This window comes from Equus caballus, chromosome 1 (genome assembly GCF_041296265.1).
Source record: "Equus caballus isolate H_3958 breed thoroughbred chromosome 1, TB-T2T, whole genome shotgun sequence".
NCBI lineage: Eukaryota > Metazoa > Chordata > Mammalia > Perissodactyla > Equidae > Equus > Equus caballus.
In genome coordinates, this window is record NC_091684.1 from 145,549,945 (window position 1) to 145,575,253 (window position 25,309).

General features: G+C 44.9%; 1 protein-coding gene across 1 annotated transcript; it reads right to left on the reverse strand.

The window, feature by feature from the left end:
• Positions 1-5,763: 5,763 nt before the first annotated feature.
• Positions 5,764-23,819, reverse strand: CCNB2 (cyclin B2). Its single transcript, XM_023616574.2, has 9 exons — positions 23,111-23,819; positions 21,219-21,347; positions 21,000-21,113; positions 13,527-13,697; positions 13,265-13,423; positions 11,485-11,721; positions 11,036-11,176; positions 7,167-7,277; positions 5,764-6,033 (listed from the first exon to the last, which is right to left on the reverse strand). Exons 1-9 carry the CDS (start codon positions 23,132-23,134, stop codon positions 5,923-5,925), a joined length of 1,197 nt encoding a protein of 398 aa, XP_023472342.2. The 5' UTR covers positions 23,135-23,819; the 3' UTR covers positions 5,764-5,922.
• Between the last annotated feature and the right edge of the window lie 1,490 nt (positions 23,820-25,309).

Here is a 25,309-nt window from a genome sequence, read left to right on the forward strand (position 1 = left end):
CCTTGTTCTTTTGTGACATTTGTTATGGGTTGAATTGTGTCCCCCGCCAAAAGATGTGTTGCAGTCGTAACCCCCAGTGCTTCAGAATGTGACCTTATTTAGAAATAGGGTCATTGCAGAGGTAATCAAATTAAAACGAAATCATTAGGATGGGCCCTCAGCTAATATAACTGGTGTCCTGACAAAAAGGGGACATTTGGATACAGATCGACATGCAGAAAGGGAAGATGACGTGAAGAGTCAGCCATCTTCACGCCAAGGAGAGGGCCCTGGAACAGGTCCTCCGTCACAGCCCTCAGGAGGAACCAAGACGCCTGGCACCTGCATCTCGGACTTCCAGCCTCCACAATTGTAGGAATAAATTTCTGTTGTTAAGCCACCCAGTTTGTGATACTTTGTTAAGACAGACCTAGCAAACCAACACAATGTTTAGCGCAGTAATCGTGACAAGTTGGAAACAATGTAATGTCCATCAGTAAGGGGATGGTCATGGGGAGACTGTCACTTCTCTACCTCTCCTTCTCCCAGTTGCCACAGCCATTCTTAAGCTATCGGGAAAGTAGGGTCTGACTGGCACACACCTTCTTGTCATTTCAGGATCCCCAGGTCCATGGGAAAAAATGATCAGGGGTTATGTATAAGTGAAAGAATGTATGTGAATTTGGAACAAAGTAAACCATTTAATTCTGTTTTACTTCAAGAATACAGAGCAAACTTCATTCAGCAACAATAAAAAATAATGTTTAAAGTATATTTTAGCTCATTTTGTGACCAAATAAGAGAGTGAGGAAAATAAAGCCATAATGTGATGACACGAGGAAAGGCAATCTTGTTGACACATAGTCTATATTTTACAAAAGACTTTCATATTTCTGGACTCACGGAAAGTGGGAGGAAGGAGAGAACTGGATTTCAAACCGAGGGGCATCATGGGCTCCCCCACAGCCTCAATGCACAGGCTGCTCTCATGGGCAGCAACACCAAGATTACCTTCCAGTGGTACCGTACACCCCTGGCTAGCTGGGACAAGCTTTTGTTTTTCCTCTGAAAAATCAGTCCCGGGATAAAAGAAACATGACTTTAAAAGAATTTGTGCCTGACAGGACAATCAGGAATAAGCACAGGTTCTTTTGAAAAGGGCTATCTCAGGGCCAGCCCGGTGGCACAGCAGTTAAGTGTGCACGTTCTGCTTCAGCGGCCCGGGATTTGCTGGTTCAAATCCCAGGTGTGGACGTGGCACCGCTTGGCAAGCCATGCTGTGGTAGGCATCCCACATATAAAGCAGAGGAAGATGGGCATGGATGTTAGCTCAGGGCCAGTCTTCCTCAGTAAAAAGAGGAGAACTGGCAGTTGTTAGCTCAGGGCTAATCTTCCTCAAAAACAAACAAATAAATAATTTTCCCTAATGTTATATATCAAAACAAAACAAAACAAACACTCATGGGGCAGCGGGTGGAATCAGTCCTGGCTGCTGTTAATTTAATGATTGGCCTTGTAAACTTGTGTGTAACTGGGCCCCATCAGGCTCTGGGTGACAAAGCAGGAAGTGAGTTCAACATCCCCACAAGCAGCGGGAAGACCCCTCCGTGGGGATCACAGAGCAAGCGCCCATCCCTGTACCCACGTGCCTCATCCAGTGCCAGGCTCAGCATGGGTGCCTCGACCGATGTGGCGAGAATAGGGGAGTGAATCCATGTTTATAGGTGAGGAAGACTAAAGTCCTTAACCTAGGCTTCCTCTAGTCTGGAGCTGGTCAGGCCTGCCGTTTGGCTCACTGTTGAGTTGAACAAAAGTGCAGTTCAAGAGTCACTTAACCTGGGAGAACATAAAGAGGATCAGGGGGCCATCCCTGCCTTCTAGAGCGTGACACCACATGTGTGTTGTCGCAGTGGAATGTGCAGTGTGACGATGTGACAGATCCTTCAACCGAAGTTTGAACGTAACTGTGAACCAAGCGAGCAGGTTTGAACGTGGACCCTGGGGCTGAGGTGGTCAAACCAGTAGGAAACTGGCAGTCTGGCCTCAGAATCCCTTTAGACTCTTCAGTATTATTGAGGATCCTGAAGAGTTCTGCTTTTGTTGGTTGTAGCTATCAGCATTGACCGTATTCGAAAATCAAACTGAGAAAAATTTAAAACATCAACATACACATTCCTCAACCACCAAAGTGAGGATGTGTCATGGAACCTCTAAAAGATTCACCTTAGACCACTGACAGTGTGAAAAAAAGCAAATAACATCCTCGCATTATCATGAAAATAGTTTTGACCTCATGGACTTCTTGAAAGGGTCTCAGGGCCCCCGGGGGTGCCCGGGCCACATTTTGAGGACCACCAGAGGGTAAGTGCTAATAAGTATGGGGCGCAGCAGGGAGAGCAACTGGCTTTCTGAAAACATTCGGAAAGGCCGGCTCTTCCACAGCGCTTAGGGAAGAGGACTGATGCCCACGGAGAGGGCAAACGGGGAGGCCTTGTCTACGAGCTTGCTGCCCCACCAGCAGGAGCGCACACCACCCACAGCCCAACGTGTTGTCCCAGCCCATCTGGTCAGACGGGACCCGGCACCGTCACCAAGTCCAGCCCCAAGAAGGTGGAAAGGGGGTGAGGAGCACAGCTCCCTTTTAAAACTTTCTTTGCAAAGTGCACACACCACGTGCACTCATATTCTATTGGCCGGGATTTAGTGACGTGACCTCAACCGCAAGGGTGGCTGGGAGTCTCTGCCCAGAGAGCAGCTTGCCCAGGGTGTCAGGGAGAGCGTCCTCCTCCTTCAGCCATGGCTTCTTCCAGGCCCAGTTGCTCACAAGAACAAGTGAGAGACAACACGACTGTACATCCATGCAACTACCATCTCCCCTGGTTTGCCACAGAGCGGGGCTTACATTATCCAAATTCTTTCTCCTCCTGCCTCCCTCGAAGTCCTCCCCGGACCTCCCCTGAGTGGAGCTGGCCCTGCCTCTGGTTGCTACTTCTTTTCCAGGTGGTTCTCTGGGTGGGTTCACTGGCAGGTGGGGGTAGAGTCCAGTTTCAGGAGTGGAGTGTGCACGGCACATCTGCTGGAGCGCCCAACCATGTTCCTGGCACCTCTCACTTTTGTGGTCAAAAAAGTAGGAGCCATTCCACAGTGTTGTCCCTTTGGCTCCTTGCTTTGTGTTCCCCCAAGGCCTGGCTAATCTTCACAGCTCTTTCTGAATTTGGGAACTCACTTTCACTCCTACCAGCTAATCTTGATGTCTTTCCCTCCTACTGTACTGTTCCTGCCCCCTCCAACCAATATGACCTCATCTAAAATCTCCACTTTGAAAATGAGAAGGCTCTGTCGGTTCACCCCCCTGCCCAAGGTCACACAGCTCTTAAGTAGAGGAGCCATTATTTGGACTCTGATGACCCATGACCCACACTTTTAATCTTTGTCTTCTATTCAACAAATATTAAGGAGTTTGATAGTCTGATTGTCAACCTTTAAACTTCCAATGTCTTTCTCTCAAAAATCAAAAACCTAAAAAAAGAAAAGAAAAACTCACAAATAGGACTCAACAGCTGTAAATTTGTAAACTGCGTTGATGGGCAAGAGATGCATCTAACATATCTTGGAACGCTGAGTTGTCTCTTTCCAAGACCACCAACCTCCCAAAAATTACAGCCACTAACGTTCGAGCACCTCCAGAAACCGTGTGAAAGGCTCGGCATACTTTCTGTAGCACAGCAGCACTGTGAGGTGGACACTCTTATCCCCGTCTTACAGACACACAGACACAGGTCACACAGCTGCCAAGCAGACTCAGACCCGTGCAACCCAGCTTCAGGGTCTGCGCTCTTCAAATACCGTGGTTACATCATCTCATTTCCTAATTTCAGTGTTTTTACAACATTATCCTTTCTACTTTTACAGCTTATTTCACATTTATTATATCACTTTATTCTGGGTGCCTTCTGTGGCACATAAGGAAGTTCTTAAAGATCTTTTATTTATGACATCCTGGAAGTAAGAATTCCCTGAGTCAGGGTATTTAATATTTAACTAAGCAAAATACATAATAAAGAAGCTATAAAATGTCTTTGGAAGATGCCTACAAACCATCCTTTCTTGCTGGAGCTCCAGCGTCCCTGGGAAGTAACCTTGCTTTTCAGAGCCAGGACAGCTAGCTCCCTGTCATGGTCTCGCTGCGTTCCCAAGTGACCTAAGGCAGTCTAAGCTGCCGTAAGAACACCTTCGCCAACTCGACAAGGGAGCTGTACCACTTTATACTAGGATGCCAACATCTACTCGGGTCCTCCAGATGCTCAAAACTTACAGACTCCCTCCTCAGGCAGCCCTGGCCGGCCCAGGCAAGGGGGCAAGGAGCAAGCCCCAGCGGAGCCAGGCGCTCCTCCGCGGCAGCCACAAGGCCCGGCTGAGTCACAGGCCCCTGAGGCCTTCGCTGTCGGCTGGCAGGCAGCTTTTATGGCACTCTAGGTTGGGGACATGCTGACTTAAATGAGTTCACTTCAAAGCTCCTCAGAACCTTTATGAATCTTACATGAGTTTTGTGATGTTTCCCAAATGTGTTTGACTAACTCCTCTCTCTCAAAAAACCAATTAAGATCTTGTTGAACTAATAGTTTGGGAAGTCATTGCTATAAGAGGCTCATTTACTTTATGAGGTTTGTTTTTAAGATAGTGATCGGAGACAGAGAATACATTCCACCTTAGAAAACCATGTTAAATGTGATCAAATGCCCACCACCACACAAAAAAAAAGGTAACCCGTAATGCAGTTGAAACAGCACAACAGGAAAACGCACTCCAAGTTTCAACTTCAACAGGATGTCACAGGCCCGTTTCCTTTTCCAGCTGTGGCCCCTTAGGACTGCTCTTCCAGCTCCCAACCGTGCCTTTGAGAGAGACACGTTATGAGGGTTACTTCCAGTGGCTATCGCCCTAGTGGTCAGGTGTTCCTGTATAGGAACTAAAGAATAGTTGGGGGGCCGGCCTGGTGGTGCAGGGGTTAAGTGCACACATTCTGCTTCGGCGGCCCGGGGTTCAGATCCCAGGTGTGGACATGGCACTGCTTGGCAAGCCATGCTGTGGTAGGCATCCCACATATAAAGTAGAGGAAGATGGGCACAGATGTTAGCTCAGGGCCAGTCTTCCTCAGCAAAAAGAGGAGGACTGGCTGCAGATGTTAGCTCAGGGCTAATCTTCCTCAACAAAAAATTTTTTTTTTTTTTAAATAGTTGGATAGGTTCTAGAAAGGGAATTGTCATGGCTATCCTCCCATTTTTTAAAATTTTTTTAAAGATTGGCACCTGAGCTAACATCTGCTGCCAATCTCCTTTTTTCCTTCTTCTCCCCAAAGCCCCCCAATGCATAGTTGTATATTCCAGCTGTATGTCCTTCTAGTTGTGGCATGTGGGACACCACCTCAGCGTGGCCTGATGAGTGGTATTGCGTCTGTGCCCAGGATCCAAACCAACGAAACCCTGGGCCGCTGAAGTGGAGCGTGCCAACTTGACCACTCGGCCATGGGGCTGGCCCCTATCCTCCTATTTTAAATTTTCATCATCAATCAATCTTTTTATATTCAAGAAGTTTAGGAATGGGTTAGCATTCACTGAAGCCAAGTTCTAGTTTTTTCCATTTGACAAAATAGCAGGGAGGGCTTTCCCAGAGCCATAACGGCAATGATTTATGTGCTATTCGTAAAAGCTCAAAAAGAAATTAGTCAAAGCAAGCTTCTCCTGACGTCTTCAGTGTAGACCACACAAATAAATACACACAGGATACCTTAAGAAAAATCAAGAGCTTTATTTTTCCTCACTATCTATTTAGAAAAGAGATTGGAGAAAAGGTTCCACGGAATAGAGCAGAGGGCTATCTACAAAGTCAAGTGTTCCAGATCCGCACAGACGGAGGAAGCTGTCCCGCAGAGGCCATGGCAGCCTAGGACCGGCCCAGCAGAGGTGAGGCCAGCTCCTGGACGGCTTTTGAGTTGAGCTGAGGAATGGTGCTGATCTTCAGGAGTTTGCTGCTTGCATACTTGCTCTTGACGGCCTGCAGAAGTCATCTCAGATTAAGCACACATCAGCCACCCCCCACCCACGCCTTGTTCCTGGGCTCACTGACAAGTATGAAAGGGCCAGACCCACAATCTCCAGACGGTAGGATGCTGCTGGATCACTGAAGCCAGCCAGTGCTCTGAGGTCATGTGTTGTGCATGGCGATTTCCTTCCACGCCTAGTAATGGACAGAGCCCAGCTGGTAGCATAGGTGAGGAGGGAACAAATTATTTCAAGGTCCAAGGAGCAGGCTTTCTCTCATCAGGCACCAGAGGGGAGGGAGATGGGAGCTGCTTATTATATGTAAGTGCCATCAGGACATGACAGCTTTGCCAGGAACGGCAGCAATACTGGCAATAAAAGTGCGTGGCAACCAGTGCTTGGCAGATCCCAGATGATACCCTCAGGACTGGAAACCCATTATGCTTCCACAGTGTGCTAAATCACGCTGAAACCCTACGGAAGGAGGCAGAGCAGGGTGAAGGGTACTTGGTACAGACACCTTGCCCTTTGTCCCAGACCCCTGGTCAGCTCTGATATTTGGCATCACCCAAGTGCAGGACAGCACCCGATCTCCTCTGGCTCCTCCTCTCAGGAGGCCCGCACAGAGCCAGACATCAGGCCCCCAGGACACTTCCCGATTGGGCTGCTTGCCCCTCCTTCTCCACCATGCTTGCTATTCAGGTGTCTTCCAGTCAGTGTCCCTAAAGATTCTGGACAAAGACCCTGAGAAATATCACCAGAATACCCAAGGCTTCCACAGGGCCATGGGAGGTGGGCCCTTGCTGTCCCAGACCTCATGTTGACCAGACCTTCCTGCTTGCCGAGTGCCCTACTGAGGATGCTGGGACACAAGTGGATAAAGACAGTGCGCAGCTGCCTGGCTGCTACCCAGGGCCTGGACATAGCCTATCTACCTTGTTTTAAAGAAAGTCTGCTCTCAGGGTGTATCAGTATGCTCCATCCCCTGCTGCACTAGAAAAATAGAAAGAGTCTGTGCTAAGACAGACTCTCACATATACCAAAAATCTATTCACGTGAAAACAAACACGCATACATACGTGCACATACTCTCATACACAAAACTTGTCATCCAATGCCTTCCACAGCTTAGGAATGAGTACTCACGATGAATTTCGTTAAGTTTCCATTTACTTTCACTACATTTTTGGCCATGTGCTGCATGACTTCCAACACTTCATTTTCTGTGTATCCAGTGTAATACTGCTGCTTTAAGTTCTGGAACAAATACAAAGGAAAGGGGCAAGATGAACCTCCACTTCTCTGGAAGAGCACATCTTATACATGCTGGCACTACTTAAGGAAAAGCTACAGGAGAACATTCAGTCACAGCCCTAACCACCACCATGTACAGCAAAGCAGCCAGTAAAAGCAGGACGATGTGGCTCTGAGCAGGACTTCAGCTCCCAGCTAAAGCAAGTGTCAAAGGTCCCATGTGATTATTTTTTAAAGACAGTTGTGCAGGGAAGTGGGGTTCCACAATTAATAAAGCTCCCACGCGTACCTCTATCGCTACACTGAAAGGGGATGGAAGGAGGACAGAGTGAAAACAAAACCCAACAAAAGAATGCTCCCTCTACGGTAAGAGCAGAGACCTGGCCCAGCACCTGTCACATGTCCCCCGATCAAAGCCCTGCCAGTCAGTGGCTGGGGGAGAGCTCGAGAACCCCGGTATCAGTATCGTCAGCCAGGGAAAGAGGTTCAGAATTAAGAAAGAAACTGGGCCATAGGCAGCTATCTAATCTACCAGTCCAGAAGCACTAAGACCACCCCAGACTCCCTCGTTGGGCCCTACACAGCTAAGCCCTGAAGAAGAGAGCACGCGGCGCAGCCGCCACGCCAGCCTGTGACCCAGCCGCCCGGAGACCAAAGTCAAGCAAAAGGACAGTTGCTGACTGATAATAAGGCTTATTGTGCATGAAGACACATACCCTGACTTTATTTCAGTTCTGTGATAACATTCTAAAAGCAAAGATACATCTCTTTCACATGCACAATATGATGGGAAAACAAACCACAATTTAATCTTAATCCTAAAATCGTTCAAAGAAAGAAAGAACTAAGCAGGAGTGAATCCTGAAATAACACACAACTACTGGTAACTTGAAATCAGTTCCCAGAAAACAGGGAGACCTATAGTTAATTGCTTTAGAGCCCAAGGAAGCGTGTCTAAGAGTGAAGTAATTTGGCTAAAATGAGCATTGGTACCAGGACCATGTACCATTCACGTACCAGTGGCTTTTTGGCCTCAAGCTATTTATTTAAAAAATTTCAAATCTACAGAAAAATTCAAAGAATAATATAATGAACATCTGGATATCCTTTGTGTAGATTCATCAATTATTAACATTTTGCCACTTTCTCTCTCTCATGGTGTCTGCAACACACTTGCAAATGGTTCAGGAAAAATTGTGTGTGAATATATATATCTTCATGACACATTGACACATCACTTCTAAATGTTTCAGAAGCGTTTAGATACCTAAACACCTAAAAAGTATTTTCCTACATAGCCACAAAATACCATTATCACATAAGAAACATTATCAACAATTCCATAATATCACCTAATGTATAGTCAATACTCAAATTTCTCCAATTGTTCCAAAAATATCTTTTATAGATTTTTCTTTAGGTCCAGGGTCCAATCAAGGTACATGCAGTACATTTGGTTGTTGTGTCTTTAGTCTTTTTTAATTTAAAACAACTCCCATTTTCTTAGCTTTAAATGACAGTGACTTTTTTGAAGGATTCACGCCAGTCACTTTTGGAATGCCCCATACTGTGGATTTGTCTGAGTGTCTCCTGATGATTGGATTTGTGTTAAATGTCTTGGCCACAAATCCTGTGCAGGTGATACTGTATTCTTCCTCCTGCACCAGGAGGCAGGTCAAATCAGGGGGTCCCACCACTGGCGACGTCGAGCTTGATCACCGGGTCAAGGTGCTAAGGGCCAGATGTCTCCACAAAAGCACAGTTTTTCTTCAGAATTACTGTTTGTGTGTGCGGATATTTTGAGACCATGGGAATCTTGTTCCCCAAAATTATGTCACCTAATGATATAAACATCAATTGATGATCCTCGCTTGAATCAATTATTAGATTGGGGATTAAAAATTGGTGGATTTCTAACTCTACAATTTTTTCTACTTCAATTAGCTAGCATTCTAACTGATTAAAAAAAGGGAAAAAAAGTCTTTCATTCCTTTCTTGTCTTTTCCCTTTCTTTCTTTTGTATCATTAAGGACTCATGGATGTTTTTTAATGTGTTATAATCTATTACTGCCACTATTCTTCGTAATGCTCAAATTTAGTCAGTAAGAGCTCTCAAGTCAGTTCCTATGTCCTTTTGATGTGACCCACTGATCTTTGAGAATTTGCTTGTTATCTGCTACAAACTGATCCAGGCTCACCTTATAGTGCCCATGCCACGGCCCTGAAATCAGCTATTTCTCAAAAGAGAACTAGTTCCTAGTGGGTAATGGTATTCAGTATCCAAGACGTGGGCCCTAGGTATATCCATTGCTACCGGGTTATCATTGTTTCTGGGCCCTTTTATTATGAATTTACTAATGTTTTCAAAACAGATTTAATACTACTGGATTTTCCCTTTTGTTTTCAATTGTTAACAATATTTTATCTTTCTTCTTACAGTGAAAATTTTAATCCTTAGTAACATGAATGTTTATTTGCTTTATCCTACAGTATACATGAGTAGTTTCAGAATTACAATAACAGATTACTATTAACAATCAACCTCCTAAGTAAACTTTAAGTGTGTTTCCTTTGTTGGTCCTTTGTTTTGTCTAACTTCACACCCCACTAAAGATGCACAGTCAGAATGCTGTGTTCAAAAGTTATTTCAATTAATTCTTCCATCTGTGGTCTTTACCAATTTGATATACAGTGACATTGTTTGTTTGTTTAATTCCACTTTAGGATGTGCATAAAATATTCATATTGTTCAAAAGTCACCTTATATTGTATACAGGTTAATAAAAAGTTACAACCAGAAGTCCTGCTCCCATCCTTCACCTTCTACTCTGATCCCACTCAGCCCCATAGATCTCCATTTTCATTAGTTTCTGGTCTATTCTTCCTGTATTTTTTTAGAAATTAGCAAATACATAAACACATATACATATACTCTCTCTCATCTCCCTTCTTTCTTACATAAAATGTAAACTGTACACTCTCGTGTGGAGGCACAACTCCGCCACGGTGCCCTGGCAATCTTGCACGGATCCACATAGACCAGCTGACAAAGGCTTGAGCCACGGCTGACCTGTCTTGGCAAAAGGCCTTGTGATCCTCCTGGAGCAGGAGGGGGTGGCAAGCTTGGGAGGAGCTGCCTCCAAGCCATCTCCCGCTCGCCTCCCTCTCTCCCCTGGGAGGCTGTCAGGAGGCCATTTCTTATTCCCTCCTGGGTTCTGGTGAGGCTGCCGCTCTGCTGCTCTCAGCGGACAGCTACAGACTATAAAGCCGCTTAGCGGCAGTCTACAATCAGCTCATCTACAGCAGGGTATCCCATGACTCGCCTTGCAGTCATCCGGCCCCTTTTGTCTCGGCATTGTCCTTTTCAGTGTGAGTCGAGCACCCAGGGAGCTGGCATCTTCGGCTCTTTGTATGAACGTACAAGTGGCTCATTCTGTCTTTACCGGCTACATCAGTCAGGCCTTGGCCTTGCTTTGTCTTGTGTGCTTGACAACTTGCTTGTTTCACTTAACAAAATATCCCAGAAATCTTAGCCTATCAGTTCTCACTGGCCTTCCTCATTCTTTATAACTCTACAATACACTTGGGTACCACGGTGTAGTCCCTCAGACTCCAACTGAGTCTTTCCAAGCAGCTTTCTTCTAGGCCTTTGGACTTTTAACAATTGCTTCAAGGATAGTGTTGTGAAAATGCTAAGGCCTTTCATGTCAAGAAAGCCTAAAATATAACCAAACTAATTTCTTCTTAAATGCAACACTCACCCATTTTCCTTGGCCTAGAACCTTCTGGGACAGGCAGGAAGCAGCCGCTGCCACCTTAGAAGGGTGGTAATGCACCATGTCGTAGTCAATGAGAGTCAGCTCCATCAAATATTTGGCTAGAGTGTGCTGTGCAACATCCACCTATGAAAGAACAGCCAAGGACAGTAAAAAGCACAGCTGTTACTCCTCTCCTGCAAAATTCTGGGTGAAGGCCTAGGAACGCAAATCCACTTAAGTCACTTTTCCCTCCCAGGAACAGCCAGCTCTATTCCACAATATGACAAACACAGAACGGGAGGTCTTTTCTCTGAAGAACGGATGAGACAAGCATTAGGACTTATCTAAAAGAGGCTTCCTATAAATTCATAAGCTTTCCTGTAATTGGATCAATGTTTCTAGGATGAGAGAAGCAGCAAAATAAAGTCTGCCCCAGACCCAGAGGCACTCACCTCCCCGGCTTTCGAGGCCCGCCTTAAGAAATGTAGTGGCAGAGGTCGACCCAACTCAAATTTCAGTTCTTTCAAAATTAGAGTTTCCATTTCTCGGATTTGGGAACTGGTATAAGCATTGTCTGTGATGTAAACGAAGTCTTCAATATTTGGAGAAAACATCTCCTCATACTTGGAAGCCAAAAGCAGAGCCGTAATCCCAACCAGTTGAAGCTTCTTCCGAGAGACTGGCTGAACCTAATTGAAGAGGAATGTGTCAGAAGTCACATCTAACAAGAGGACTGGGGTTCTGGGTAGAAGAAAGTGACAGGGAACCAAGTTCTGGAGAAGTGCTCGTCATCTCTGCTCGTACTCCTCTTAAGGGCACAAGAAACCTGAATGGTAATAGCAGGTACCACCACTGCTCATAGCAGCTGTCGGTTACTGAGGACCCACTGTGTGCCAGGCACGGTGCTAAGATTCTAACAACCATCTCATTGAATCCTCACAAAAATCCTCGGCAATACGCTATTTTTTCCCCACTTACACATAGATGGCCTGAGAAGAGATTCAGACACCAGTCCAAGATCACTCGACTGCTGAGCAGGGAAGAGTTACATCTGGCGACCATCTCCTAGTCGCTGCTCCCCCCACATCATCCCAGCTTGAGGGTCTGGGGCGGCCCCCACACGCCATCAACATGGTCTGAATCAAGACGAGGCCAAACAAAACAGCAGGAATTCCATGGATGCCCAGGGACGAGGAAGGGGGTGTCTCAGACGTTTCCTTCATCCTCACCAAAGTACACTCGTTATTCAGCCTGAAGAATCTTTCAAAGACGCTTCAGAGTCAGGGAAAATGACTCAGTCTAGGGTATAAGTGTTCCCTTTTTTTTTCAAACTGAAACTTTGCTTTTCTTGCTTCAATAATTTTCATTATTGAGAATCTAAATATAACTGTGCTTTCCTACCCGAGAGGACTGTATAAGGAGAACCACTGAGTCTATGATTACTTAGGATTTTGCAGTATCTTGGGGTCATTATTATAAACACAGTTATTACTGTATTGCTCGGGCAGAATTTGTACGTGACCTAAACCTCTATCATAAATGTTGACTTTAAATAAACAAATCCTCATCCACAGGGTGACCTTTTGGTAGATAACACACTAGTGGTTTATGTCTGGCATTTCTTCTCACTGGTCCGTGTTTTTGCATTAGCAGCTGATAAGTATTTTGATGATCACCTCTGCATCTCAGCATAGTTTCTTACATTCCTCTTTACTTTTTTGAGACCTCGCAACCTCAGTACACTCCCCACACATACCCCTGGCTCCTTTTTAAAATATTCTGCCTCCTCCCTCGTCTACAGAGATTCACTGCCACAGCTGGCTGGAAACCGTGAAGTTCTCTAACCAAACTCCTCATTTTTCACATGAGAAAACAATACCAAAGAGTGCCGAACTACGGAAATTGCACAAGTGGGCCTGGAAAACCAGCATCCAAGGCACCACAGGCTTCACACTGACGTCCTATATTTCCTTTGATGACAGATTGTGGCAATGCAGTATTTCCCCTGAGCATTTTCAGCGGGCTGACCTAACAGAAATGTCTAGCAACGGTCAGCATGGTCAGCATCATCAGAGATTCGACACTTGGACGCCTTCCGTTTCTAGCACCTGAAGCTCTTTGGCTTCTCAGAAACTGCCTTTTAGTCTTTTCTTCAGAGGGACCACGGCTTGGCACTGCATAAACGCGATGTTCAGTGAGCCGCCGGTACAAAGTCCCGGCAGCCGCACTCACCTGTAAAAACCGATCCATAATGGCGATGCACATGTACAGGGTTTCCTGCAGCAGCCTAAACTTCGAGTGGACTTGTACCAGCCAGTCCACCAGGATGGCACGCATACGTCCGTTTATATCTCTTCCATCTAAGAAATGTGGATTTATGGATTGCAGAACCTGTCGGTGGAATTAAAAGTTTAACAAGCTGACCTCGTTTCCTTCCCAGCTGTGTGGTCAATTCTGTATTGCTTGTACAACCAAACCACAAAGGCCCACTCGCCTCCAGCTGCCTTAGGTACTGGTAGATATCCTTAACGTAGTCGCTGCAGAGCTGAGGGTTCTCCCAATCTTCATTATCAATATCCTCGACTTTGCAGAGCAGGGCATCAGAGAAAGCTTGGCAGAGGTTCTCCTCCTTCATGGAGACATCCTCGGGTGTGGGAGAAGGAGCCTACGTCGACAAATGAAAACACGGCTATTAGCACCTTAGGAGGAGGCTTAGCCACAGATACGTGCAGAGCCAACCAGTTTAAAAGTATCATGGGCATTTTTGAAATATGTTAAAGCTAAAACAAATAAATTCCAGAGTCAGGTGAATAATTCAAGATGCAGTAGATGAAGGTTTCAGAGATACACTCCTCTGTTTAAACCTCTCTATTTTCACTCCAAGTGAGAACCTAAGTTGTCAGAGGGGCCTCTGGGCCCTGCGTGATCTGGCCCTCCCTTCCCCTCCTGATCCCACTCCCGCTTCTCTCCCCGTGGCTTGCTTCACTCCAGCCTCCCGGCTGGGCCTCCCTCACTGCAAGCCGGCTCCCTCTTCCCAGAATGCTCTTGTCCCTGAATCTCGTGGGTAATTCCCTCACCGTCTTCACGTTTTGCTCACATGTCACCTTCTCAGGGAGGTCTACCCTGACTCCTATTTAACACCACCACCTGCTCCTGTTCCCCTACGCATACATTTCACCTCTCTTACTGTGTTTTTCCCCGTAGAACCATAATCTTCTAATAGATTATGGAGTTTACTTAGGCACGATGTGCGTTACTCTCTGTGACCTCTGCTAGAATGAGAGCTCTATAAGCTTACCTTTATTTAAGTTGGCTTTGTCCACTGAGGCATCTCACACACCTGTATCACCCCTGACACAGCAGGTGCTCATAAATACTTACAGAGCAAAAGAAACTTAGACGCCAGAGCTGACAGCTCACTTTAGCAGCAGCCTCTTCTGCAAGTGTAATGTTTTTTTCATCAACTAATTTATTCTAAATCGAGAAATTGTTTGGCAACTACAAAGCACAAAGGCACATCCCAGCCTATGAATAAAAGAGGAGGAGGAAGGAAACACTGAGCCAGTTCACACCCAGTGTTTTATTTTCTTATGCTGACTGGGCGATTATTTATAAAAATCACGCAAATGAAACATTTATAAAGTAAGTTAAAACAAGTGTTTAATAATGAAGCATAAATAAACCATTACTTTTGAAAAGAGTAAGAGATACTTCTGAAAGTAAAACCTAACGGGGCTGCTAGGCTATAAAGAATATATATTAAAGTAATAAAATATAGAAAGAAAGAGACGACTGAATAATAAACAGACAACTTTAATTTACATTAACGTTCAGTGATTATAGTTTCCAGTCTTAGAGAACGATAAAACAATAACAATAACAAAATATATATAGCATTTCAGAACATGTCCCTCCCGCTTAAGCAAAGGTCTTAACTGAGGAAGAGCCGGGTGAGCAAGGGGTATGCAGATGGGCATACCATTTATGCGAGAATTTAAGGACCTCCAGGGACTAGAAAGAACAAGAAGAGCTACTCGAGGTACCGGGGGGAACCTAGACAAGGGTACCAGGGAGGGTAGGACCTCAGGGAAAATGAGTGAGCAAAAGGTAAGCAAGTACGAAGTCCCAGGGGGAGCCAAGAAGTAAAGGCAAGTCTGCGAACTGCACTTTGATTTGGGATGGTGGGAGGTGGCACATGAGGTGTGAGAAGATGGGCTGGAGGGGCTGGCCCGGTGGCAGCCTAGTGGTCAAGTTGGCATTCTCAGCTTCACAGGCTGGGGTTAGAGGATTCAGATCCCAGGTGTAGACCAACACACCCCCTCCTTGAGCCATGCTGTGGCAGGGTCCCACATACAAAATAGTGGAAGATTGGCAACAGATGTTAGCTCAGGGCCAATCTTCCTCACCAAAAAAAAAAAAAAAAGAAGAAGATGATGAGCTGGAAAGGTGAGCAAGAGCCTGGCTAAAGAGTTTAGATTTTATCCAAAGGTAAGTGAACACACTCAAGGAATTGACCAAGAGTGACTAGAATCAGATGTGCACTTTAATAAGCACATGTCGCTTCAGTGTAAGGTTACCTTTTCCAGGGATGAGCATCATCACTCTCGCCAGGAAGGGCAGGCAGTACCAGGAAGCCTGGTTTAAGGAGGCAGAGGTTATCGCCCCGTACCCCACATGCTGCCTCAGCAGCCTGCAATGTTTACCTGGGTCTACTCAGAAGGTCACCTGACTTTAGCCATATCCAAAAGCCACCAGGATGAGACTGTTGCGGCCCTTAATTTAGAATTGCTTGAAAGCAGTCCTTTTGGACTCCAGCATGATTTAATTATGCTCAAACCTTCTCTAAGATCCCACTCATTCTGCAGGCAGTAGCCTGAGCCCCGTGGGCCAACTGTGCAGTCCTCGGTCCAGCACCTGCGCCAAGCAAAGTTAAAAACCGTATTGGCAGGGTCAGCCCGATGGTGCAGCGGTTAAATTTTCACATTCCGCTTTGACAGCCCGGGGTTCGCCGGTTCTGATCCCGGGTGCAGACATGGCACGACTTGGCAAAAGCCATGCTGTGGCAGGTGTCCCACATATAAAGTAGAGGAAGATGGGCATGGATGTTAGCTCAGGGCCAGTCTTCCTCAGCAAAAAGAGGAGGACTGGCAGCAGTTAGCTCAAGGCTGATCTTCCTCAAAAAAACAAAACAAAACAAAAAAGTATTGGCTAGTTAACGTCACAAACTTTTGAATGACAAGAGTGGTCTGAGAATAAAAACCTTCAAATTAGATTAACGAATGACATCTGTGGGTTGTCAGAGACAAGTGAAAATTCTTATCAGATGAAACAATAAAGATGTGAGATTTTGCTGAACTCGAAACGTCCTGTTTGGCAAGGAGCCAGGTGGAGTTGAGCAAAGGCTGCTGAAGTTTTCCCAGGACTGATAGTCACTGAGCTGGGTGTGTTGAGGGAACAGATGGAGATTAACATGCAAATATATAGGTATTTACACAAGCTGTGGTAAAGCACAGAGTTCCTCTATTTACCAAATTTATGATAGATAATGTCAATTAAGCGCAGCAAGGAAGGACTCCAAGAAAAACTGCCCATTCTGATCAGCCAGTTCAGGATTTGTGGCAGTGAGCGTGTCCTCGTGCACACAAAGGCACACGCGATGAGAGGAAGGGAAAATCAGTCACTGACGGGCTTCAGAGAACGCAACGGAATGGCATTTGCGGGGTAGGGAGAGTAGTAAAAATGAACTGACCTTTTATTCTATGTACTTTATGGATTTCTGCATTGTTTTGTTTTCTTAAGCCTGTGTTTCTTGTGTAATTGAAAATAAAAGGCATTCTTTTTTTTAATGTGAACAGTTGTGCTTAGTTCTTTTTTATGGATAGTTTTTGTATCAGGGGAAGTTAGGCTATAAAACATCTTTACACTTGAACAATGACTATCACTGAATTTAGTGTTTACATCAAATCTGTAAATTCTAAAAGGTCATTCGAATTTCCGGCTGTGACCCAGGACAGCTCCTAAGCTTGCCGCACCTCCGGCAACGGGGATTGTAACTCATGTTTTCACTCCTTCCATCCCCGACTGGATGGGGAGCTACCCAGGGACAGAGAAGGGGCTTCATTCAACTGGTCTCCCCAGTGTCCATCAACCAAGGGGCTAGAAGAGCCTTCTCCTTCCTTTCAAGCTGCTCTGCGTTTGCCAAACCTCATTAGTCAGCAAAAAACACAGGTTCCTCCAGTTACTGCAGGATGCTAAGCTGCGGCAAACCCCTCTTGCAGGGCCCCCTCCAGGCCTCAGGAGGGCCCTCTGCGATTCAGTTGCTCCGTCTGCTATAAAGGAAGACCCTGCTCTCCAGTTTTTCAGGGAGGCTGGTACGAATTCGGTTAGAAGTCCGGGGCTTCTGCTTTCATGAACACATGGCTTATGTTAGAAGCTTTCCAGGGCTTCCTGCTGCCAGAAACCCTGTGCTCAACTGGCATTTCCTCACCTCGGGGAAGGGCTTAAACGGGCAGCAATGACTGCAGATAGAGAGGATGGCGACAAAGCAAAGGCCAGACGGCTGACCAGAGACAGGCCAGGCGAGGGGCTCCCCGTAAATTACAGACTTAACAGTCTCTTCTGTACTCAGTTGCCCAGAGGAAAGTGTGTTTGAATTGGAAACAATTATTGTTCATTAATGCTTGATGTCTTCTAAAACGAGAAGCACTTTTCAACCACAGAAGTGATTTTTATATGAACTGAGCCACAGGTCCATAATTCTTTATCTGAAACGCAGTGGCCTCCATTTTGCCAGGGAGCTAGAGAAAAAGGAGTCAGCCGAGGAGACGTGGAGTAAAGGGAACTCAGAAAGAGTGGAGTTGTGGAGGTCACAGGAGGAAATTTCTCCTTTGTTTTGTTCATAACATTTTTTGGTTCTTTGCTTTTCTCCTTTTTTTTTTTTTTTTTTAAAGATTGGCACCTGAGCTAACAACTGTTGCCAATCTTCTTTATTTGCCTTTTTCTTCTCCCCAAAGCCCCCCAGTACATAGTTGTACACTCTAGTTGTGAGTGCCTTTGGTTGTGCTATGTGGCACGCCGCCTCAGCATGGCCTGACGAGCGGTGCCATGTCCGCACCCAGCATCCGAACCAGTGAAACCCTGGGCCACCCAAGCAGGCGCATGAACTCAACCACTCGGCCATCGGGTCACCCCCTGCTTTTTTTTTTTTAATTTGCCTTTTTTCCTTCTTCTCTGATTTGAAAAGTAATATGTACCTATGGCGAAAAGTCTGAAAACTTTAAGGAAGAAAATAAAAGTCAATTTTAAGCTCAACACAATGTTCAAAAATAACTACATCAGTATTTTGAATATAAATGAACACTATTAAAAAGCAACTCTGGGGGGCTGACTCCGTGGCCAAGTGGTTAAGTTCGTGTGCTCTGCTTCGGCTGCCCAGGGTTTTGCCGGTTCGGATCCTGGGCGCGGACATGGTGCCGCTCATCAGCCCACGCTGAGGCGGTGTCCCACATGCCACAACTATAAGGACCTACAACTAAGACTATACAACTATGTACTGGGGGGGGGCTTTGGGGTGAAAAAGGAAAAATAAAATCTTTTAAAAAAAAGCAAATCCAGGGTTGCACTGCATTATATTGTGTTATAATCTGATTTTTTCACTAATATAATGTGCATTTTGATATCTTTAAATATTCTACTAAAACATGCTATTCGTGGTTTCATAGTTCTTCATTAAATGGATTTAATTGATCTTGTATTATAGAATATTTCTCCATTATATAAGAGATTTTCATTTAACATTATTTAAAAGTCTTCGTCTGTCTCTCTGATCATGTTCTTAGGATAAATTTTAAAAACAGACATAGTGGATACGGAGAAAAACCATTTGTAGTATATTGCTAAATCGCCCTTCTGAAACGTGGGAGGAACCACATTCAGTCACCCTTAGGAAATGCTGCATAAAGGTCAAGAGGTCAAGGTCTAAAAAGCTGCTTTGGGTTTGGCATTTAGGAGGTCACTAGAAACCTCCCAGGAAAGGCCTATTAACAGAAGGTTCACCTTGACTATCTGTTCTGACCTTTAGTTCTTGAACCTTTTTTTCCTGTCTTATTAACAGCAACATGCTTGCAACCATTGCCTCTAAGTAGAAGGCTCACAAGTCTGTTCCTGTCCTTCAGGTGTTGCTGGCACATTTCCAGCTGCATTTCCAGGTGGATGTCCATTATCTCAACAAATCTAAAGCCAAACGAGACACCTTCCCCCCAAAGCTACCCCCTCTCCTCACTTTCCTGTTTTTTATTAATTTATTCCATAAAGGGGGTCTTAAATAGTCAAATGCTTAAGGGTCTCACTCCTTCACTCCAAGCAACACATTCAAAGAGTTCCTCCTAAATGCAGGATGCCGTCCCTGAAGGGAGTTTGGGCACATGCTAACACATTTGATGTGGTCTATGTGTGAACACTTAGGGGAGATCTGGGCTGGTTGAAGCCCCTCATCAGCTCTTGCTCGGACAATTGCAATCCTCCTAATTTACGTCCCTTCCATGGCCACCCTACACTTGATCACTTCTCGCCTCCTCAAAACTTTTCAGAGGTTCCTCACTGCCCAACGAGACAAAATCCAAATTCCAAGGCCTTCAAATCCAACCACAACCTTCTTCCCACCTTGAAACTTCTGCTTCCTCACATGAATCTTCTGATCAATTTAGACTTGCTGACTCCTTGCCCAAAGGACGTGATTATAGGCCTATTTCCACTTTGGTGCCCTGATTCCTATTGCTGCTTCGTTCTCTAAAAAGGTGCTCTTTTCTATCAGCTTCTCCCTGTCCTTACAAATCACGCTTATTCCGTGAAGTTTCCCACGGTGTTCTCGCCCTCCTTTAGATGCACTTTCTGTAGGATGGCCCTTCCATCTACGGCAGTCATTTGACATTCGGTCATCCATGGCCCAGCGTCATTCCCTAGGATCACTAATTTAATTTGTAGGTACATATGCCCCTTCTGGATAAGTCTCCTCAAGGGAAAACGTCTCCATCAGCCTTAATACAATCGGATATGTATAGCAAGTGCTCAATATATATATTTCTCAAACATAGCCAATGTTTTACTTTGAAAAATTTCAAACATACACTAATATACATATTTTTTTGAGCTGGAAAGAGTGAAGTAGTTACTCTTGTATTGTCAGCACCTACAACAGTGCTTGTCTCATTAATTACACAAATGTACGTAACCTGTGGATGAGAGCATGCATGAACTTGAACATGGTGGAAAGTGAACAGGGCAATGGGTCCATCAGCGTTCTAACTTCAACTCAGCTAACCAGTCACAGACTGCGACACACAGAATTTTGGCATTACCTTGTTCTTACATGAGTTTGAGTCTCAGAACTGAGGGCTTCCACAGCCTCCATGGGCAAGTTCATTCTAATAGTGGATTCTTTTAACAAAACCTACCAAATTTCACTCTGAGATCACTACATTTATTTGGGTATTAAGGTAACTAACTTTGTTATTCAAGGTCAAAACATCATATTAAGGGACCATTACTAAAAAAACATATATGTTCATTTGAAGGAGAGCTCCAGGGGCCAGCCCCATGGCAGAGTGGTTAAGCTCGCATGCTCCATTTTGGTGGCCCAGGGTTCGCCAGCTCAGATCCTGGGTGCAGACCTACACACCGCTCATCATACCATGTTGTGGTGGCATCCCACATAGAAAAACAAGAATGACTTACAACTAGGATACACAACTATGTACTGGGGCTTTGGGGAGAAAAAAAAAAAAAAAGAGAGAGAGGAAGATTGGCAACAGATGTTAGCTCAGGGCAAGTCTTCTCCCAAAAAATAAATAAAGGAGAGCCCCAGCTACGAATATTCTTCGAAAGTTGCCGTGATGATAAAGGCACCCTTGCAGTCCAGCCAAAACCAGCCTACATCATTAAGTATGTTTGTAAGTTCAGAACTTCCTACCTTCGGAGCCAATATTTCCATCTGCACTGGTTTCACAGAAGCAGTAGGTTTCAATTGTTTGGTGGCATTGGTTGCTTTGGTGGGTTGAACAGGTACTTTGGTGTGCTGAGCTTTCTACAAAGAAAAAGAAATGTGAATAGGGTAAGACAGCCAGAGCAGGCCCTCAACGCTGTACAGAATCAGCCCAGGGCGCATGTGTACACGCCTCAAGCTTGTTACCTTAGCTACTTGTGGGGCTCTGGTTGTAACTCTGTTTCCAATTTCTTCTAAAACTGCCCGCCGGAGAGTCACATGACTCTTAGCTTTAGAATTAACTCCTGTGTCAATATTCTCCAAATCAGTGGACACCTAAAAAAACAAATTCAGTTGAGACAATTTACAATACTTTGCTAATGTCAGATGCCCAAATTTAGAATTTATTAGGTAACGGTGGATATGCTGAGATCTATTTGCCAGAGGAAAAAGGTACATTTTAGGAAATCTAAAAATGCTATCTGTAATTGACAACATCACTATCAATTAGACAAATCACTCATTCACCTTTAAAACCTAAACTAGCTTTGATTCTCATGCCATTCTGGACATAAGAGGTACTTCTGTAGACATATCTTCAGAGATGCAGCCTTTTAAAATGAGGTTGCCATAGCATGGACTCTTATACTAAGAATACTTAGAAAGAAAATAGTTTTTGTGGGTAAAACAGTTTTACTTTCAAAGTCAGAGAAAGTTGGAATTGCATGAATAAAAATCCTTAGTTGACCTTAACCTGCTTTAGACAGAATGTGCTCAGAAACAAAACTTGCTAGAAAAAGCAATTCAACAGAAAAGTTAATTTTATTATAGAAGTGATAAACATTTCATGAGAAAAAAACCAGCATGTCCTATCCCCAAGAATTGGGGGTCCTAATCCTAAAAAAAAATCTCCCAACAGGGGGTTTGAATGAACTTACCAGGACAGACAGAGGAGCAGGGAAAAACTCAAGCCTTCCCTCAATAGAAAGAATTGGACTATGAAAGAACGTTATGCGATAGAGTAGACATATTGCTTGTCAGTTTGACTTAAATCTGCAGAAGGATAGGAATTAAATACTGAATGTATCCAACTTACTAAGATTCTCAAAAGACACACTGTTCAATTTTTCCAGCAGTAATTGCCAATTTTAATAAGTATTTGAAAGTTTAACGCTTATGGGTTGAAGCCTGGTAGTCTGACTAAGTTTACTTCCATCTGGAAGGGAGGATTGGCAGCTTTTACTAGGCCGCAGCCAGGAGGATGGACCTCAGGTGTGTCAGGGCCCTCTTTTTTTCAGCAAAGGAAAAGCAGATCCAGGTACAATTCAAGCCCACAAAAAAAGAAAAGTCCAAAACACCATTAACACTTTGACTTCTGCAAAGATGAAATAAACGAATTTGGATCCTTCTCTCTCAGTCTGCCATATTGCTTCAAATTATGTGCAAAATGTCTATTACACTTGAGTAAAGAAACGAAATTTTTTTAAAGGGACAAGCCCATACATTAGTGAACTTAGCCTGGAAGACTTCGTGTGCAGAAATCAATGGGAAACTCACGCAAAGCAAAATGCGAAAAATCTGAAAAACAGCCACGGCTGTGGCCTGATCAAACATTCAGAACACTTGCCTGCCTATGGAATTTCTTCCAGTCCTTCTGCTCCGCAGCCCCACCACGGATCCCTTTGCTGGCAAGGAGTTTGAGAAGAGAGGAAGGAAATCCTAAGAACCTGTATTTGCACAGCTCTCTAACAACAAAGAGCATTCAGGGATCGCTCGCTGAGGACTGGGCCCCGTGCTCCGGAGGCTCCCTTGACAAACGCCACCTCCGAGGCGCACTCCCGCACTTCCCCCACCCGAGGGCAGGGAGGGGCCGGGGCGGGAGCGGGTAAGGGAGAGCGGAACCCTGGCAGAGAGAGGCCAGCCAGAGAGGCCAGGCCGCAGGGCCCGGGCGCGGGGGAAGCAGGCAGCCGGAAGAAGGGGAAAGCGGCGCCGGTTGGGACCAAGAAGCTCTGAGCAGAAGAGGGAGAAGCGAGAGGCGTCTGCGGGGGCTGCGGGGCTGCAGCCCCCGGCCGGTGTAGGGGGTCGCCGGGCCCACTCACCGTCGGGCGTCGGAGCAGCGCCATGAGGGTCGGGGCAGGCAAGAGTGCCGGCCGGGCGCCAGGAGGAACGAGGTCTGGAGCCGGAGGGCACAAGCCTCAGCCACACTGCTGGATCTGCACTGCGGGCCCGCACCGCCGGGGTTCTTCCCGATGTCGCCTTGTTCCAGGATTCAAATACCGCGCCGCTCGCGCCCCCATTGGGCGGCCCTACGTACAGTGCGCCTTCCCATTGGCTAAGCCGGAAGCATTCCCGCACGCTGATTGGCTGAATTTTCCAGACATGTTTGGTTGTCATAACAACCGGTTTTTTTTTCTGCCTACTCTCCTTTTTAAAAATCTCGGCCCCTACGGTAAACAAAAATAAAGCAGACGAAGGACGCCTTCTGTGAATGTCGACAAGACGTCACGTATGGATGTCTCTCTACGTTTGTGCTGGGTGGGCGGAAGTTGGTTCTAAGAACAACCTGGAAATGCCATTTCTGACCTATATTCCTCTTCCGGAAATTTCGAGTTGGAGTTTAGGTTCAGTTGGCCTGGGTCGCGGAATAGGCGCTTCTGGGTGGCTCAGAGCCGCCCTGTGTTTTGTGGTTGAGACTCAAACATGTGCTAAAGGAGTGGGAATTGTGGCGTTTACTCAAAAGCTAAGATTCTCGGGAGAAGCGAACGAAAAAAAAAGGTAAATGTGATTTGTGTGATTCGTGATTCATGTAAGCTCTCCATCGTTTTGCCAGCACCTAGCACAGTTTGGTATGTGTTATGGTCAGTGCTCAATAAATATTTGTCGAATATTTATGACTATATGATGTGCAGAAGATTTTAAAATGAGAAAGGTGTGATCCAGCCTTGGGCAGAAGGGTGGGAGGATCAGGACAAGACAGGAAAAGAGGAAAGGAAAAAGTGAGAGGAACGGGAAAGGGGAGAGGAAAGAGCAAAGGAAAGGTCCAGTGCCGGCAGTAAAGGTAGTGGAATGATCTGGATTAAATTCCTGCCCTTGCCCCTGCATCTGACATTTCTAAACCTGTTTCCTCTTCTGTAAAATACAAATCATTGTGGCTACTGTGGCAGGGGAAGATGTTAGTGTATCCATTGTCCTATAACTAAAAATTAGGTATCCAATGAAACAGTCTTGGGGAGGAAAAACAGATGTGTAGTGCATTGGGGTTGTGAGTAAAATTATATTTTTATTGTTATAATATTGTGGTGTAATCAGAAGCTACAACTACAAAAGTAACAATCCTCACTGACACAGGGCTTTGTAAACAGAAATGTTATGACTGGTAAAGTGCTTTTATTAACTGACTTGACATTGTCAAATCAAATAATTTAATCCATGTTAGATTGGATTTCCACTAAAAATGGAAGTAATACTTCTTTTGTATACCTCACTGCAACTAACCTAGAACCTTACAAATAAACTTATTTGAGTCAACCTCTTGTTTAATGCATTGTAGTTCTCCTATATTTTTATTCCTGTTCCCTCCTGTGTTAAGTAACATTTATTGATTACTCTTCCTATATATAAAGTTTCTCATTGAATCCTCATAACAATCCTTATAAAGTAGGTAGTAGTATCTCAATTTTTTGTCGTTTTTTATTGAAGTATAATTGACATATATTAGTTTCAGGTGTACAACATAATGAATCTATATTTGTATATATTGTAAAATGATCACCACAATAAGTCTGGTTATCCTTCACGTATTATCCCAATTTAACAGATGAAGAAACTAGGCTCAGAGCAGTTAAATGTCTTAGCTACAATCGTAGTACTTAGGAGATTCAGAGCTAAGATTTGTACTCATATCAGATTCCAAAGCTTGTGCTCTTTCCACTATATTTACCATTGTCCACTCTGTTTACATTTGGCAGAAAGAATGGGAAAAATTTGACAGTTATCAAGGAAATCAAATAGAAAATTAACCAAGGATAAATTTCTTGAAGGCCAATGGCCCTTTACAGTATGGTAAAATTCTACATGAGCAATTCACTTTATTTTCATTTCTTGGTTAACTGCTTCAAAAAGGTGTACGTATGAACTTCAGCGGCTAGGGCGTGAAGGGAAAATATTGCAGGCAGAGAAACCCCCCAAGCAAAAGCACAGACCACCAGTACTGGACTGACATGACTGGAGACAAGGGGAGTGGCTTGGTTTGGCAGGAGCTATTGGGCTTCAAGGTAGCTGTTGCCTGGTGTCTTCCA